At 39.4% G+C, this 17,907-nt stretch overlaps 1 protein-coding gene across 1 annotated transcript; it reads left to right on the top strand.

Annotated features, from left to right (window-relative positions):
- The first annotated feature begins 455 nt into the window (after positions 1-455).
- Positions 456-15,658, top strand: LOC144633849 (acyl-coenzyme A synthetase ACSM3, mitochondrial-like). Its single transcript, XM_078492740.1, has 15 exons — positions 456-784; positions 3,054-3,154; positions 3,756-3,868; positions 4,972-5,090; positions 5,620-5,687; positions 6,149-6,203; positions 7,313-7,434; positions 8,722-9,082; positions 9,598-9,678; positions 10,139-10,240; positions 10,316-10,367; positions 13,010-13,085; positions 13,411-13,510; positions 14,175-14,291; positions 15,098-15,658. The coding sequence occupies exons 1-15, from the start codon at positions 521-523 to the stop codon at positions 15,176-15,178; spliced, it is 1,812 nt and encodes a 603-aa protein (XP_078348866.1). The 5' UTR covers positions 456-520; the 3' UTR covers positions 15,179-15,658.
- The last annotated feature ends 2,249 nt before the right edge of the window (positions 15,659-17,907 follow it).

Genomic DNA, 17,907 nt, shown 5'->3' with positions numbered 1-17,907 from the left:
TTAGTAAGAAAATGACCTGAAGGGGAATCGAAAAAGGTTCGAGTTAGCGGGAGGTTCGAGTTATTGAGGGTTCGAGTTATCGGGATTCAACTGCAATTAGACATTATTTTGAAAGCATATTAAACCTTTAATTATTGTTTAAGGGGTATATTTTTAAACACAACTTGGAGACCCGGCGTTTATTCGGGGCCCGGCGTTTAATCGAGAAAATACGAGAGAGTCGTTACGTTTTGGACTTCCGTTTAGGAATTCTTTGTTCCAAACAGCCAATCAAAAAAATTCGAATTAATTCAAAAATCCTATGTCCCCAGAGCCCTCCGTTTTCTCGTGCCAAGCCGGCTAAGAGAAACGAAAGGGCTATGGGGACGAGAATGGCCCAGCTACAACTGACAAATTTACTCTTGTTATGTACCCAGACCCCGCGCGTCAAAATAATTAATTACACCGGTGTTGCTCAAAGAGACGTCACGCAATCAATCGCAGTATGCGATAAGTCTAATTTCCTTTATGGGCGATCGAAATGCGGCTGGTTGGAATAGGTTCATCTTTTGCGTGTCGCTGCACATCCTGGAGATTAACTAAGATATTCAGTGGATCAACCAAGGCAATTAACTGTATTTTCACCCGGCTGCGTTCAGTTCATGTTCATGTAACAACACCGCCGGTGTTTGACTCGAAAGTTGGATTCACCGATTACGAGAAGGAGCGAAGAGAATTCCACATTGACGTCCCGGAATACTTTAACTTTGCCAATGTGCTCGATGAATGGGCGCAAAAAGAAAAGGTAAGAACATTTGCATCATCCACGGTTTGTTGATAATTTAGCGAGAGTCCGCGCGATATATTTCGACTGTTTAATATGCTAATCAGCAGGTCAATTTCTAACTAAAAGTCGACCGTTGCCCGAGTTGGTGCTTATTAGAATACTCAAAGGTAGTTTAACGTTTACAATTTGCTTCGATCTTTTACTATTGACCACTACTCCAGAACGCCGCCGGACGCCTCTTGTAAAGCCTGAATCAAAAATGCTGTTAATGTCGCGAATATTCCACAATTCACTCCGAATAAATAGCGATTCACAGAGCATTAAAGAGCCCTGACCTAAAACGTAGCTTCATGAAAGTCACGATCACTTTATTTATAAACTCAATGTTTTTGAGAAGTTGTACATTTCATTACTGAGTTGGTCAAGTTTGTTTGTTTTTGTTTAGCGTGCTTATTGCGTGACAACCACGTTTACAATAGTGTCGTTCTGTCGTTCCCATATCTCTGAAGAGAATCGCAGGCTCACCATAGGGCACGCGCGAATATACCTTGGAGCACGCACGAGTGGCGAGCATTCGCCGCTCCCGTGTAACACTCGTGCGTGCCCCTCTCGCATTCTCTGGGAAATTTTTCGCTTCTCGCTCGACGAACTATAAAAGGGGAAAAAAAAGAAACTACTCAAAATCTCAAGGGGGCAAAATTACTTTAACAAGCCGTGCGAGTTATAAACGAGGCTCGACTCTATTAATTCTTAATGACCTACCCAAAGGACGTCTGTCAGTTTCTACACAATCTATATAAAAGGAGGAAATGATCTTTATTTATCTAGTAGCGGATTGCTTGCTCGTTCGAACAGATGGAGACAGTTACAGCTTGTCAACATTCTTTACGAGCTTACAACTTACCCTCTCCCCCGCGCTATTTTTTACCGAGCCGTTTATATGAGAAAGTTGTCCCTGTTGACCGAGCCAAAACTTGGCTCTGTCGGTTCAAAAGACTGGCGAGAGTTATTTTGAAATATCTATTATGGCGGTCTTTTCTAAAATCAGGAACGCTGAAACATCGACAAAGACCATTTTGGACAAATTTACCGCCGACTTCGATGTTGTTTTGGCCGATTCCAGCATTTGCGCATGTTCCGTATGTGTCAACTTGTCCCTGGATGGCGAGTCAAAAATAACCAAACTGTTTATATGGAAAACAGTTGGCTCGCTCCCCAGGGTCACCCTACCTTCAAAGCGAGTGACCCTCCACCCAGGGTCACCCTGCCCCCCGAGCCAACTTTGCAATTTCTCATATAAACAGTTCGCAGCTATTTATAAAGAAACGTATGAAAAGCTCTCTCGCCCGGGGTGGCTCAGTATGGCAGGTAACCCTCCTATCAGGGACAACTCTCTTCCGTATAAACAGGCCCTCCGTTTGATAAGATGACTTCCAGCCCGGTATTTCATGAGCCGAACAAGCCCGAGATAAATTCGATTTGGCATAATTGAGGGGTTAAATTAAGCACCCGCCACGAATGATTTTGGCGCGGAGATTGAGTCACATGATGTTGATGAGGTTTTTCTGGCAATTTGGTGATCTAGTTTGTACACTTATGCAGCCACATGAGCTGCTTTGCCTCTACCTCCTATTTGGAAAAAAAATACTGATTTTTGTGGTCGACAGTTTTCTCGAAAGAGAGTTTTAATGCGGGTCTGGTGAATGTGATTCCATGGAAAATTTTCATCACGGTTAGCCGGGATCCCGGCTAACCGGCCTGGGGCCCAGATGTTTTTAGTTTCCTGTATCCTAAAAGCATAGATGTGTATGTATAGGCCTGAAACTGAAACTTCATTTGAAGGGAACCTCTATTCATATTAAAAATTTCATGGAACATAAAACAGCTCTGTAATCATAATGTTTGGGATTTTGCTACCGTGGCTTTCCGGGTGCGAAAACTTTTCGGGACCTTCGAGAAACGGGCCCCAGTGGCCCGGTTGTCATGTAATCGCACTGTTGATTTTTGTCATTTTTGTTGGACGTGCCCAGATCTCGGCGAAACCGAGCGAGTCAGCCCTGCTCATGTAATCAGGCCCTAAAACAGTTTACAAATGCAAGGTTGATCTTGATTCCGGGGAAACTGGCCGTCGAAGTGCCCCACAAGTTCCACTACACATATTTGGTATTTTCTTCTCTGAAGAAACTTAACCTAGCACTAAAAAACACTCAGACAAACGCATTTATGAACAAATGTCCTTGCCCACTTGAAAGAAAGCATTTATTTTTTCATATTATTTTTTCATTAGTCTGGGGAGAGAAAGGATGACAACCCTGCATTTTGGTGGGTTGACGACAAAGGACATGAAATAAAATGGTCATTTCAACAGCTGACTGAAAACAGCAGAAGGTGAGTTACCGAAAATGTACTGCACTAAGACTACCAAACTGTATCTAACCTCACACTACTCGCCTTGCCCCAGCCTGATATCATGCCCTCCCTCCCTATTTATTATAACGCCTGATCGCAGATAGACTTCCCCCCTCACCTCACCCGAAAAGGGGAGGGGGGGGGTGGGGTCGGTGGTGGGGCTACTCCCATATGTAAGCTATAAAGGTATGTGCCCCAAAATAGAGAATGCTTAAAAACTTTTTGTTTTTGTTTTATCCTTGAAAGGGGTGTCATTTTTTCGGGTTTGTGCGTTAAAGAGGTGTTAGTTTCGACTTTCTGTCCTCAGAAAGGGTCACGGCGTAGAAACTTGGTGTTATAAACCTAACCTAAATTGACGGGAATATCCCCCAGTCACCTCACCATACTAACTCACATCACGTCCCTTGGGTTGGAGGTTGACATCGAGGAATCATCTTTGTCATCCTTCTCGCGTCGTTATCGGGTGTTGGAGTGTGAGGGAAGGGGGAGGTGGATAACAAATCATAAGTGACGGTGGTCCGTAAATTGACGGGTGAATTGAGTGTTTTTTCTCAGTTTTATTAAACTTTTCTTTTTAAAGAGCTGCAAATATTCTCTCGGAAGCTTGTAAAGTTCAGAGGGGAGACCGAGTCATGGTCATATTACCAAGGCTTCCAGAATGGTGGCTCATCAACATCGCCTGCTTACGAACAGGTAATCGAACTGTACAGTAGAATCACGATTTCTCGCACCCTCTCTTTCTGGAGCCAATTCTCGTTTTCCTTGGATAGAACTGTTTAATCCCGATAACTCGAACCCTCAATAACTTGAGCCTCCCGCGGCCGCTAACTTGAATCTTTCTCTTGCTATTTTTACTCTCGCTAACAAGAAACCCCCAATAACTCGAACCTTTTCCGTTTTTCCTTGAAGAATCGGGTTATCGGGATTCAACTGTACTTCTCTGTATTTAAAGAAGATTTTTTAAGCCGATCTGTTTTTCTTTTCTAAATTTTCGGTGACATCTGTTCACCTTCATCAGAGTTAGTGAAAGTTTGTTGGAGCTCGCGCTACCAATCCGTGCGTTATTAGTGCGACATTTTAATTTTGAATTAACGGCACATAAGCGCGAGGAAAAGCTTTGCGTTCGTTGATAGCATTTTACCCCCGATTTCTCGAAGCAACTTTCGTTCCCCTCAGCTGGAGGTTCGAGAAATCGTGATTACACTGACAGCTTGGTTACATTTGTTAATGAACATACCCGTTTGCATATACATAGATGAGTTTTTATTAAACCCTTCAATCTGTCAAGTAACCCTGTTTTTAGTCACCTTTTCGCACACTTCTTTGAAACAGTAATATGTACATGGTTGATGTTACTTAGGCCCGGTTCAGCCTGACGCCGAACTTTTCATGAGCCGAATTAACTTAATTCGAATTTGGACTGACCCAAATTAACAAATGTACTCCTGTTCGTTCAAACGTCGAACTTTTAAACTTTCTGCAGCTTTCCTTGTACATCTGATGGTAAACACTCTCCACGACACATACTTTCTGAGTTGAACTGCTTGTACTGAAAATGTATTATAATAATTTATGCATTAGGATCGGCACATGAAAAGTTCGGCCTCTGAACCGAAGCCGTTCCAAAGTCGAAATTCCCGGCTGGGCCAGGCGGTATGAACGGCTGAGCCGTTCCAGATTGAAATAGCCATTTTTAATTGATTCAGACGCCGAACTTTGCATGTACTTAATTCAAAGTATTAGGTTCGGCTCATGAAAAGTTCGGTTTTTTAACCGGGCCTTATTTATCTTGCCAGGTACTATCATTAGTCCCGGATCAACTCAGTTACGAGCTAAAGACATCAAGTCCCGGCTGCTTGCTTCCAAGGCGACTTGTATCATTGCGGACCCAGACAGTGCTGTGTTTGTAGATGAGGTAACAAGTTTCTCCAAGAGAGGATATCCTCTCTTGGTTTCCCATACTAATTTAACAACGGACGTATTAACGGGGGTCCCCCGTATTTTAAACGTTACCCTAGGCAGATTTCAAAGTTCAAAGAGTTGAAAAGTCCCGTTTACACAGGCGACTCTTGATGCGATTTTTGTCTTTTTTTCCAATGCAACTTTAGCTAACTTTTGTCGAGTATTGAAAATCTAAGGTGTAAACTAGCGGCGATTTTGTGGCACGATATCAAAGAGGTTTCGAACGTTCGAAACCTCTTATATAAACATGCCGGTCTCCCAACTTTACCATCAGAGACGTGCAAATTAAAGAGCATGTTTTGATTATTTTCATGATATTTAAGAAGCCGCAAGTGGTTATAAAACGTTTGTTTAGAGTCGCTTGGTGGATCAACTAAATCAATACTACCGTCCAACGTAGCTTTAGGCTTACTTGCGATCACTTGTAACATGAAGCTGCGTGACGTTCCAATCCTCAGATTATAATAACCTTTCTTTCATAGGTTGATAAATTTGCACCATATTTGAAAACCAAGTTACTTGTGAGTGAAGAACAAAAAACTCAAGAGAGGTAAAGTCAGTCAACTTGTGAGTGCTATTCACAACAACTTGTGCTACTCAAAAAGTGGCCGACGACTTGAAAGGGCGTCTGACCTTCCGTCCGATCCTTTGGGAGGTCTCCTTGGGGCGCGAATGCAAATGATGACAGCCGTGGCAACTCCTCACAATTCTTTTAGTCGATCTTCTAGGGCACGGGACCCAGTACAGCTCTCGAACCTTTGCCATGGTACTGATGACTCCCCCGTGGAGCGTTCCGAGATGAAACGATGTCGCCCCAATTTTCAATAAATAAAAACTGCTTTCCTCCTCCTCGTTTAAAACAAACAGGGATGCCGATACTCTAGAAACGAGAAAGATAGATTGTGGCACACGTAATACTGCGCTAGCTCATCGCTTTGTTATTGGTTTTGCTCTTTTTTGTGACATGTGTTTCCTACTTTTTTGTATCGACTGTGTTTTTCTTTTACTTAGAAAAGGCTGGCTTCCTTTCAAAGAATTGTATGAACAAGCGTCGAAAGAGCAAGAGGTTGGTTATAGTCACAGTGTAGTCAGTTATATAGCAAATATAGTTAAACTCCAGAGGTGGTGGTTTTGCATCAGAAATTTGGGAGCGTTTTTTTGGGCTCGTTAGTCAAAGTCCTTGCTTTTCCCTATTCTTAACTGGGAGAAGCGGAGGTTTTGGGAAACATATAGTATACATAGGCGGCGAAGCAAGGGGGCTGTTGGTGCCGAAAATATCACAAGCGTAGAGTAAAATTGGTTTGTCCAGATAGAGCAGTTTTCAGTTGAGTGTCGTAAAACCAAAACCAAAGTAATTACTCGCCAATCCCAAACACCAATCCAGTACCAATCAAAACTCGAGCAAATACAGTGCCGCACGGCGCGGGAAACGTGCGCGAGCGAGTCATGATTGGTTTTGGTTTTCGGCGGAAAGTGGCGCGAGATTGAGCCATCACTAACGTAGCAATGCAAACCACACGCAAAACTTTCGACACTCAAGTAAAACCGCTCTATTCTGTCATGTAAGTGAGTTCAAACATCTTCGAAACTTCATTGGAAGTCTTCGGGGAAGCTTCGTTTATATTCGGAAAAGTTCGTATGGCCTTCGAACAACAATCGGAGGATCTTTGGAAATCTTCGGTCTAAAAACTGCTCAAAAAACAAAACGATTCTCCAAATATGAAAATCTGCCGAGTTTTTTTGGGATAATCTTAGCCCCCCCTCCCCCTCACCCCCCCACCCCGGACGATGCTTGTCCTCCGACCGATTCCGAAGTATACCGCCGCTCGCGAGAAAACCTATGGCATCCACGGGTACAGAAAAGCTAACATACAGAAAATAAGCCAAGACACTGTCATATAGCTAAAACGTTTCGTGAAAAATATGACGATAACAGATGTAACCAAACGTATTTACTTTTGGCAGAATATATATATTCGTAAAATTTTGAGCAGTGTTTGTAAGGCGGTAGTTATACGGTTGTTATAAGGCAGCTGGTTTCGGTAAGTTTATTTTATGTTTTACATTTGGAAAGTTTCATAGTTGATTTTAAATATCAAGAATACTCATACTTTATACGTGTTTAAAATATCAACGTTATCAGTGACAAACGTCTTTATATTGTCCATCATGCAGTGCGTGAAAACTCTCAGTAGTGACCCAATGACAGTTTTCTTCACAAGTGGAACAACAGGACATCCCAAGATGGCGGAACACACACATGCCAGCTATGGACTGGGACACATTATCACTGGAAAGTAAGATCCAATAATGCCTTGTTCACACGTACAACGCAAGAAAAGCAAGCAAAGGCACTTTACCTGTCGCGTTCACACTTGTCAACACCCTTGTGCTGATGTTTTAGGCTTGCGCCGAACATCTTTAACAGTCTTACCGTATTTACTCGAATAAGCGCCGCGGCGCTTATTAAATTTTTCCCACCTCAAGTGCGGCGCTTATTCGGGGGCGGCGCTTATTTGAGGGCGGCGCTTATTTAAAATTTGGACTTCACAAAGAGTCTTTTATTTTACAGTTATCGAAAGTAGCATCTTCTGATTGTCAGTATTCGTCTCTTCTGAAGAGAGTAGTGGCGCTAGCTGTCCTAGCAAAGTTCGCGGCCTTCACAACAGTTACGTATTGTAAGAATGTTTGATAGAAAACAAATGGGCGAGCAGTAAAACCATCACTGTAAACTGCAAAGCATCGCTTTTGATGAAACGAAATGTCCAGTTTGCATTAGAGTTGCTTTGTAGTGCAGTTTTTAGCAAAACAGATTTCCTCGAATTAGTACCGCATCGGGACTGCGGCGCTTATTCGGGGGCGGCGCTTATTAACTTTTTTGTCCGAAATGCGGCGCTTGTTCGAGGGCGGCGCTTATTCGGGGGCGGTGCTTATTCGAGTAAATACGGTATGCTAGTATTAATGTATTAGGGTAGTTAAAATGAAATTTAGATAAGCTTTGACAATGAAAGGTTTTAACAAGTTTAAAACAAGTCAAGGTTTAAATGCGAGATCACAGAATATATTGTAATCTAAAAAAAAAGAAATAACATACATACACCTCATGCCAGTATACGAGTGATAATATCAATCAGTTATGCTTCTGGTCAAGTCATACTTGAATAAAACGGGGCTACACCGACTGCGGGAGCTTGTCCCGGTTTCCGTAGCATGAAACGACTACCGGTATATATAAAATAGTTGTTGAGTGTAAATACGGTTTTCATTCCTCTCAAATACCCGAGTTTCTTTACCGTTTTTACAGGCTCCGCACCCCCCAAAATTGCTTTGACGAATGACGCCTACAAGTCCGCATTTCCATGTTTTCAAACACGTAAAACTAAAGCTCCAGAAAAATTAAATACGTCAGCAGGATAGTAGCAAAGCATTAACACTTGAACAGCAAAGTTAACAAATTTCTGTCGTGACACAACAGGGAGGTGAGGTAATTTTAATAAATGATTCTCCAGAGAGATAAAAAAGACGAAATGCTGGAGTGTTACTGTAGAAGTTAAGTAAATGTCGCTCTGTGTTTTGCTGTTCAGATACTGGCTGGATAACGTTCCTGAGGATGTCCACTGGAACATTTCAGACACGGGCTGGGCGAAATCTGCTTACAGCAGCTTCTTTGGCCCGTGGTGCCAAGGTGCCTGCGTGTTTGTGTACCACAAGGCACGTTTTGAGCCGGTGGCCATCTTAGATGCATTGCAAAAATACCCTGTCAGTACATTCTGCTCAGCTCCCACAGCGTATCGAATGATGATCCAAGAGGACCTTACCAAGTACAATTTTCCGAAGTTAAGACATTGTCTTAGCGCAGGAGAACCTTTGAATCCTGAAGTAATTGATGAGTGGCGAGAAGGGACTGGGCTAGAAATTAGAGAAGGATACGGTCAAACAGAGACAGTAAGTCACTCCCTGTTAAGTTATCTGCTGTTCTTAAGTTCTATGGCTGCCTATGAGCAACAATTTTGCTTTTACTCGTTCAGATAGTGTCAGAAGTAGTAAATCTGATTGTGTTTCTTTATACTTGTCTATACTATTTGTCTTGTGCATGTTTTGTTTTTGTTGTTGTTTTACCGACCCTAATACTGTAAATCACATAAATTTGGCTTCCTAGACTCGTTAACTCCTTAGTAATTTTAGGAAGTCAACATACTTTTAGCTTTTATTTTTATTGTATGTAAATTTCTTCTTTTTTGCATGTACAAGGGTAAATAAAGTTGTTGTTACACACGCGTGGAAACTCGTTCATAGCTACTAATATATGATTGACGTTATAAGTGTTTCATGATAACAATTTGCAAAGTTAACAAGAAAGTTTGGATCAGCGGTGTAGCTGATGGAAAATGTCAGATTGTTATGTTAGCCTGAGCACTTTTGCTATTTCTGATGTGTTTTTCTTTTATCTCTTATTGTAGACGCTTATGTGTGGTACATTTCGATGTATTGAAAACCGTCCAGGATCGATGGGGAAACCCTCCCCTGGATACAATCTGAAGGTAAGTGGAGGTATTTCTGAGCATTTTCTCAATAAAAAGCGCAGTTATTTGCTCCCGAAGTCAGCCGTTGATCAGGCGGGCATTTCACTCCATGAAATGTTAAAATGTAATGTTAAATGCGCCATGATTGAGTTTTCCCAGACGTTTCGGGGCTCTGCCCCCTTCTTCTTCTTCTTCTTCTTCTTCTTTTCTGGCGTCATTTCCCTGGAGGGGCGTCGCCCCGCTGGGGCTTCTCATCGGCGCATTTACATTACATTCAGTTTTATTTCTTCTCACTTCGCTCCGCCACGATTCACCTTGGAGATTTCTGTTTATTTTTCTCCATCTCTGTTACATGAAACCACATTGTTTATTTCTCTTTCTCAGAGGGATACTAGTCTGCTCTAATCAAAAAAAGCAGTTTAATATATTTTTTTGGGAAGTTTCAGTCGGTGTTATTATACGTATTTTATCTTTGTAGATTGTAGATGAACAAGGTAATGAGTGCCCCGTGGGGGTGGAGGGTGAAGTTGTTGTGGATATGTCACCGAACAGACCCGTGGGACTCTTTACCCGTTACGTGGTAAGTCACAAGTGACAGTTTTTAAAGTTAACTGTGCGTTTAAACTTACTGAACGTACTTTTTTTGTATTTACAGGATGATCCTGATAGAACATCCTCCGTGCTTCATGATAATTTGTACTGGACAGGTAAAATAGACCAATCTTCAAGTCAACAAGAAAGCTTGCTACATTGAACATCATGCTAAAATCACATTATTACTTTTATATACAGTCAACTCTCTCTTAACGGACACCTCTATAAGACGACACCTCCATAGACACCTCTCGAACGACACAGGAACTTGAGAAGTGTTTTTACTCTTTTTAGTGATATTCAAACTTCGAGTGTCGCCCAGGATCGTGTCTCACTAACAAACATGACGCTTAACGGATACTTCTTTGGATACGTATATGGACACTAAAGAGGGCTGGTCATTCTCACACAGTATTACAGTTTGTAGAAGCTCTACAGTAGAAGCTCTCAATTTTTGCTTTAAAAAGCAAATACGGACCTTTTATGATTTTAGTCTTTTGCAGTTAGCAAAGGTTTGTTGCATTGTGCAAAGGTTTAGCTTTATTATCTCAGAGAGGGTTTGATCAGGCTGATCAGGCATTTCTTTAAATTGCGCTATTGAACCGGAACACTTTAATCGATTTCTTAGGAATTTCTTAATCTGAAAGAAAAATCGTAAAATTATACAAAATTATATATTTTGTGGCAATCGAACTTGATTTGTTCTAGTTTTAATTAGTTTTCCGAAGCTTTCTTGTATAGTAATATGTGTGTAAGTAAATGGCTAGCTCACGCTCCGGAGTAACTTACTTGACGAAAATAGCAGTATTGAGGATATCGCTGATCGTAGCTAGAAAAACTAAGTTGTTTTACCCCATAACTAAGATCATGACTAATACACCACACGAGTACCACGAGTAACATACGGGTAACATACGAGTAACACACGGAACATACGGTTACATACAGGTAACATACGAGTAACACACGGAACATACGGTTACATACAGGTAACATACGAGTAACATACGGATACATACGAGTAACATACGGATACATACGGGTGCATGCCAGTTCCTAGTTCATTTCATTTCATTTTATTTTTCATTTTTATTTTATGCAACACAAGTAAACAAAACAAAACATACGGGCAATTACGGGTACATACAGGTAACATACGAGTATGATAATCGAATAATAATCGAAAAATCAACTATTGGTCAGTAGATGTAACGTGTTTCTCCATCGCTCTCCCCTCCAAAAAAGATTGCGTGACGAGCCCAAAGGACAAGGAACAAAAAAATGAAAAATAAAAAAAAATAAAAATAAAATAAAGCGAAATGAAATAGGAAATGGTATGCACCCGTATGTGTCCTTATGTTACTCGTATGTTACGGGTAAGATCGTATGTAAGTGAATTCAAGAAGTTGAGCTATTGACCTTATAACATTTCAAATTCTTGATACGTCTTCAATACGTTTTGTCCTTTGGGCTCGTCACGCAACCTTGTTGACGGGAAGGGGGGTGGGGGAGCATACTGATAAAAATGAAAAAAATAAAACAAAATAAAGGGAAATGAAAAAGGAACTGGCATGCACCCGTATGTATCCGTATGTTACTTGTATGTTACCTGTATGTACCCGTATGTACCCGTATGTTTCGTGTGTTACTCGTATGTTACCCGTATGTTGCTCGTAGTACTCGTGTGGTGTATTAGTCATGATCCATAACTAAAACACCGTTTTCTACTGGATAACAACATATCACGTGACGCGCCTCAAAGCTGTTTAACTGCCTAGGTCACAACAGCTTGAACTTTGGTCCGGCACGTGATCGGGTCGTGAGATAGATAGATAGATAGATAAACTTTATTAATGTGTCAAGGCCACATAGCCTGGGAAAACCCCATACTAATTTGGGGACACAATTAATAGGTATTAAAAAAATATGTAAAAAGGGAATTTAAAATACTTAGAGCTATATAAAATATTTATGATAATCAGATATTAAAAATTATTTATAAAGAGGGGGGCTAAAAAAATTAATTACCACATGCTTAATCTCGTACCCAGATCTTCTCAACCCTGGGAGAGAACATCTGGGAAAGTCCGTTTTTGCTCGCTTCAAATGTGTCAGAAATCTGACCCACAACGCAAGTACGCATGCTCGACCTTTTAGGTGGATGAAAAGCTTACTTGGTCTTTATAAATAGGTCATGGACTATTCTCCCATAAGCGGAAAGACCAGTTACTAAATCTTGAGATAGATTTGGAGAAGAAAAAAGGCTCCACTCATGTTTTGCTGATAAATTCAAATCCTCAACCCACTGCTTTCAACGGTGGTGAAAAAGAGCGCGCGCTGTTTGTCGCGTACAAGCAAGCTGTACGCGTCAGATTTGTGAAAGTTTTTACACATCTTTTTCTTTACAGACATGGTTATTGACACGTTTTTGAACTAACAAACTTGAACTAAATACTGCATGTTTCTGCGGCTACTTCACTTGAGAAACGTTCAAAAGAAGAAAGCGTTCTTTAAAAAGGCTTTAAAATCCACTATATTTTCTTACCAGCTCACGTATGTGGGCGCGTGCAAAACGAAGTTTGCGTCATCCGCGCGTAAATGCTGATGCAATTTATCAACCAATCAGAATGGCAAACTGAATGGACTTGACCAGATGTGTACTACCATGGTAAGTTGACATCTGGGTACGAAATTAACCACATGCTATATTTATCCGTTTAAACATCAATTTTACTTATTTTAACATTTCCATTAGGCGATCGAGCTACGCGAGACAAGGATGGCTACTTTTATTTTGTTGGTCGATCTGATGACGTCATACTCACAGCTGGGTTGGTACACTGGTCATTTGATGCTGTTTTTATCATGTTATGACATTTCTTGAGGCCGGTTCTGATCGAAAAATCCTGCCTTTGAATAAATTAAATCTTCTTAAGAAGGTCTGGTTATGGCCCTGCCTATTCTGTTATAAAATTAGTTTGTTGAAAAGTGAAAGCTGTGTGGGATGTTAAAGCTACAAGTGTTTGCTTTGTTTACACAAAAATAAATTTTATGCTCATTTCAGGTCAATTAAAAAGCACATCACTTGTTTTTAGATTGGAATCAGTAGTTTTACCTCTTTATTGTGCAAACTTCGTTTGGCATTGACGTTTTCAGGTACCGTATCGGTCCATTTGAGGTGGAAAGCGCCTTGATAGAGCACGAGGCAGTCGCAGAGGCTGCTGTCGTCAGTAGCCCAGATCCTGTGAGAGGAGAGGTGAGATGATTCACAAAGTTTTGAAACTCATTTTTCTGCCAAAAACAAACCATTGTGGAGTATTTTTGTACTTTTCATTTGTTATTACTTTGGAAAGAAGGCTACTCATAAGTCTTTATATCGATAGAAGAATCGCCAAGATGAAAAACAGGCTCGTCTGAGGATTTTTCCAATAACATGGATTGTGATTGATTGATTGATTGAAGTTAGTAGTAACTGTTATGTGTCCAGCCATCTCTTATTCTACATCTACATTTTATTAGGTTCGTAAAAAATCTTAAGACATCACACCAACCGTTAAAAATTAAAATAAAAACTAATACAATAGGATATTAAAAATGTTAAAAACTAAATAAAACGAATACAATAAAATATTAAGTTGGTAAAGTAAAAAAGGAAAAGTTGTTACTTTTAAAAAAAATATCATAGCTACTAAGGTCAAGAGGATAATTTAGGGAGAAAGCAGACGAGTGTCTCATCTTTCGTACCTTTACACCTTGTGAACTGCCTATCGTTCGCCCACATACTATGGGTGGCAGTGAACCAATCAAATTAAAGAACTCTTGACGCCGATGCGGTTATCGGTCATTTCCATGCTCTGAAGGAGGAACTGTATATCCTTTTTCTTTTCAAAGTCAATTTTCTGGTTTGTCATTCTCTTCAGGTGGTGAAAGCATTCATTATTCTCTCGCCGCATTTCACTGGCGACAAAGACTCACTGGTAAAGGAATTACAAGATCACGTCAAAGAAACGACGGCACCATACAAGTATCCGAGAAAGGTAACCCATTACACACAGTGTGTTCTTCCTATATAACTATCACTGAGAAAATAAAAGATAATAGATGTATATCTTTTCATGACTATGTTGTAGTTTAAAAAGGATTTCAGGTCAAAATGATTTCAAACTTGTTAAATTAAAAATGTTTTCAATAACAAAGGATGAAAAAGGAAAGCATTTATGTTATCGTAGTATCGTTCATTCCAAGGGTTTCTAACAGTCGTGGAATATACCTTTTCACGGTTTTGGACGCCATCCTAATGGAAGGCAACGCCGTCAGAAATTACAATGTTTGTATGAGGAATCCGATGGCAAATATTTTTTTTTCAAAAGTTGCATTCTAAACAACTATAGTTAAAATACTAGGCGAAAGATTTTATTCACTAATCTGAAGGATGTAGTTGGGTTAGAAAGCATTCAGCTACGTTTTTAATTTTCCATGCACTTGTCTGTATTAAACCGAAACGTATTAAAATCCGCGGAAAATATAGACAAATAATGGCTTCTAGCACAGCAACATCCGACAAATTTGGAGAATACAATTCTTTGCCTAGTATCTTAACTTAACGAATTATAAGCTGTCCAGAAATTATTTTTGTAACTATTATTGCCATCGTATCCCCATACAAACACTGTAATTCTGACGACGTTGTCCACCCGTCAAGATGGCGTCCAAAACCGTGACAGGGTCTATTTTATCGCTACTTTCAGCTTTTATTGCAGAAATCTAGGTACCAAGTACCATTGCATTTACTTGTCACTAACCGGTGATCAGAAGCAAATAAATTATGATCAATTTTTTTCAGATTGAATTTGTGGAAAGTTTACCCAAGACAGTAAGTGGCAAGATTAGAAGAGTGGAACTAAGAGAGGAGGAATGGTCTTAGAACAAATTTCATAATTCTGTCTTACATTATTACCAATTTGATACAACTTCAGTGTCCAATAATATACTTGTTTCTTGTTTAATCTCTCCTGTTGTACAAATGTAACAATCGACAAGACAATAAAAAAGACACAATAACCACAGCCCCACAAGCTTTGCAGCTTTAAACTTTAAAACTTAGATAAATAAAGTTGTTATTATTATTGTGAATGTGTTCATTTAAATTTATATTTTTCCAATATTGTCGTAGCCTAATATGTCTGAAACATGTTAACTCAGTGACTCTCCCGTTAGCTAGTCGAAAAATTAGCCATTTAATTTTCGTAGTACAAGTCTTACATTTCTGCTTAGTTGTTCCATTTATACTTCAAGTTCCTCCAGCGTAGAGCTTTTCTTGTGTAGTCTTCTTTTACCATAATAATGAATTGACCTTTTTTATATGCATAATAAAACAGTTTTGGATGTATAGTCAAATTGTGAAAGGTTTAGCGTCCGTTTGTATTTTAACCCTCAGTCCTTAGCTCCGGTTAACCTTGCCGTTGGTAATTTCTGCTCAACTAGACTCATATTAGTTCTTTGGTTTCTGGGGTGAAGGAGGTCATTGTTGCCAAAAGCATTACAGAAAGCATAGGTACCTCAAGCGTAATGTTAGGAAATTTAACTGGGCGCGTTTTCTGTCCATTTTATGTTTTTCTTTTGTAAATTTATGCGTAATTTATTTTTTAAAACCTGCTAGGACACCATCTCTTAATTTATGATAATGCAAGGGCATGCGTAATAAGTAACAAGCTAGAGCAGGCTTGTGCTAAAAAAAAACACGAGATTTTCCTTTGACTAGGTGCAGTAATCTGGACGAAATACTTTTAACCAGTGCTCCTGAAGTGTCCTCGGTCAATTCATAATAAAACGGCGACATAAAAATTTAAAAGTAAGCTTTAGGTAAAAGTACAGATCAAAGATTGTTACACAACAAGGATAAATAAATAACGCATAGAATGAGTCACTGAAGACATTATTTAAAACCTACAATAGGTTACAAATTTTGGAATGCAGACGGCGGCAAACAAGTGTTAATTTTTATTAATGCAGAATCTTTCAATCTGGGCCAACACGTACTAATTCCTGGGACTACAAACCTGCGAAAATGAAATCGGAACCAAAATAATTAGCCACGTGACAGAATTCATATCTGTACAGAACTCTTTTATTATCAGCCTCAGTTTAAGTTATAACATGTAATTAGTTTTTATTAGTTTTTATACGTAAATAGATTTAAAATTTTTAATATACCTAGCTTATATGCACTTTTATAACATTGTAACACGTAATTCAGTCATATTGACTGCCATGCCATGTGTTTTTGTTTTTGGTAAACGATTCTTCTTCTACTAGCTGCAATACGGAGCACCTACTGAAAACATGAACTAAGTAACTCACAGAAAAAAAAACAATGACAAGAAAGTTTTAGTAGTTTGATTCAAGGTCTTAGTGAACAATCAAGTTGGGAACCAAAGTTTTTTTATTATTCAAATTACGCAAAAACATGTTTTATTGTTTTGTCATCCAACATGGCCGCCTTGTCACGTGGTTGCAAACCAAGCATTGCCGCAAGAGCATTTCAATTAGCTAAAATTTGCATTTTTTCAAAATATATAAATACGTGCTCTTTGCTATTCTCTTGTCACTTTCCCCTGATAAAAGCTGAAGTTTTTCCCGAAACGCTGGGATTTTTAATCGTTTACAATTTTTCAAACATTTTAAACCAGAGTAATGTTTTTACTTCTTATTATCATTTTATGTAAATGATGTACGAATTCTCGTCTTCCACAACTCAAGAAAAAAGGTTATAAATTCAAAAGAAGTATTGCACTCATTATACGATAATTCAATTACATCTCGGTTTGTTGATATCCACATTCCATCTGAATCTGATTTGTTTTTGGTTAAGTCCTGACAATTTGTAGAATTCGTAGCATCTAAAACTCCGGCAAAACTTCTGTGTGACCTTTTACAGGTAACAGTTTTTCGGGTCAATTTCCCTTCTTTTATAAATGATGAGCTTAATCTTAACTTATTAATGCTGCCTCACACTGCCCGTCTTGTTAATGTTCTTTAATTTCTACAAGATACAAATTTTTGTAGCTTAGTTTGTCAGTTGGTATGTAAAAAATTCTAATAAAATGTAAATTTGAACAAATGTTTAAAGAAATGTTACAAATTGGACCCCGACTCATATAAGCCTTGAAGTGCAACAATTTTGCTGCGAATCTTTGAACTTTGAAAGTTACTTAATCCACCAATAGGAAACTTCACTTTCTTTCTTACTTTAACCTTGGACCGTTTGTTATTGCACAGCTCACGTTGTTCTCGCGCAAAAGCTCAGAAATTCAATCTAGTTTTTGCGTTACGTTAAGTGTAGACACCATCATTATCACGACTTATTGTCATAGAGATCAAGATTAAATCGTACATTTCCGGCCCTCCCCATGAATATTTCTACTCACCCCCCGGCTTAACAATCCTTGCGTGACATGTCACACAACACCTCTGCTTCCCCCTCCATCTGTCATACCAAGAATTGCGTTATATAAAGGTTCGAAACAAAAGCTATTTACGAGACACCAGTTTCCTACATACAGAACATAAACATTTGTTATATTATAAGTTTAAGCCAAATTTCGAAGCAAACTTACTTTCTGAGCGAGCAGTCACGCGTGACGGATTGAAACT

The sequence above is a fragment of the Oculina patagonica genome, chromosome 1, assembly GCF_052425735.1.
Source record: "Oculina patagonica isolate OP01 chromosome 1, crgOcupat, whole genome shotgun sequence".
NCBI classification, from domain to species: Eukaryota; Metazoa; Cnidaria; class Anthozoa; order Scleractinia; family Oculinidae; genus Oculina; species Oculina patagonica.
Note: the sequence above shows the minus strand (reverse complement) of the source record. Positions and strands in the feature narration are given on the sequence as shown.

Bases quoted from the DNA above. Each gene is read 5' to 3' on its own strand.
- LOC144633849 (XM_078492740.1), top strand. From the start codon at position 521: ATGCGGCTGGTTGGAATAGGTTCATCTTTTGCGTGTCGCTGCACATCC. The intron at 5,091-5,619 runs GTAACAAGTTTC...TTTCTTTCATAG, and splicing joins GTGCTGTGTTTGTAGATGAG to GTTGATAAATTTGCACCATA. The intron at 13,511-14,174 runs GTGAGATGATTC...CATTCTCTTCAG, and splicing joins CAGATCCTGTGAGAGGAGAG to GTGGTGAAAGCATTCATTAT.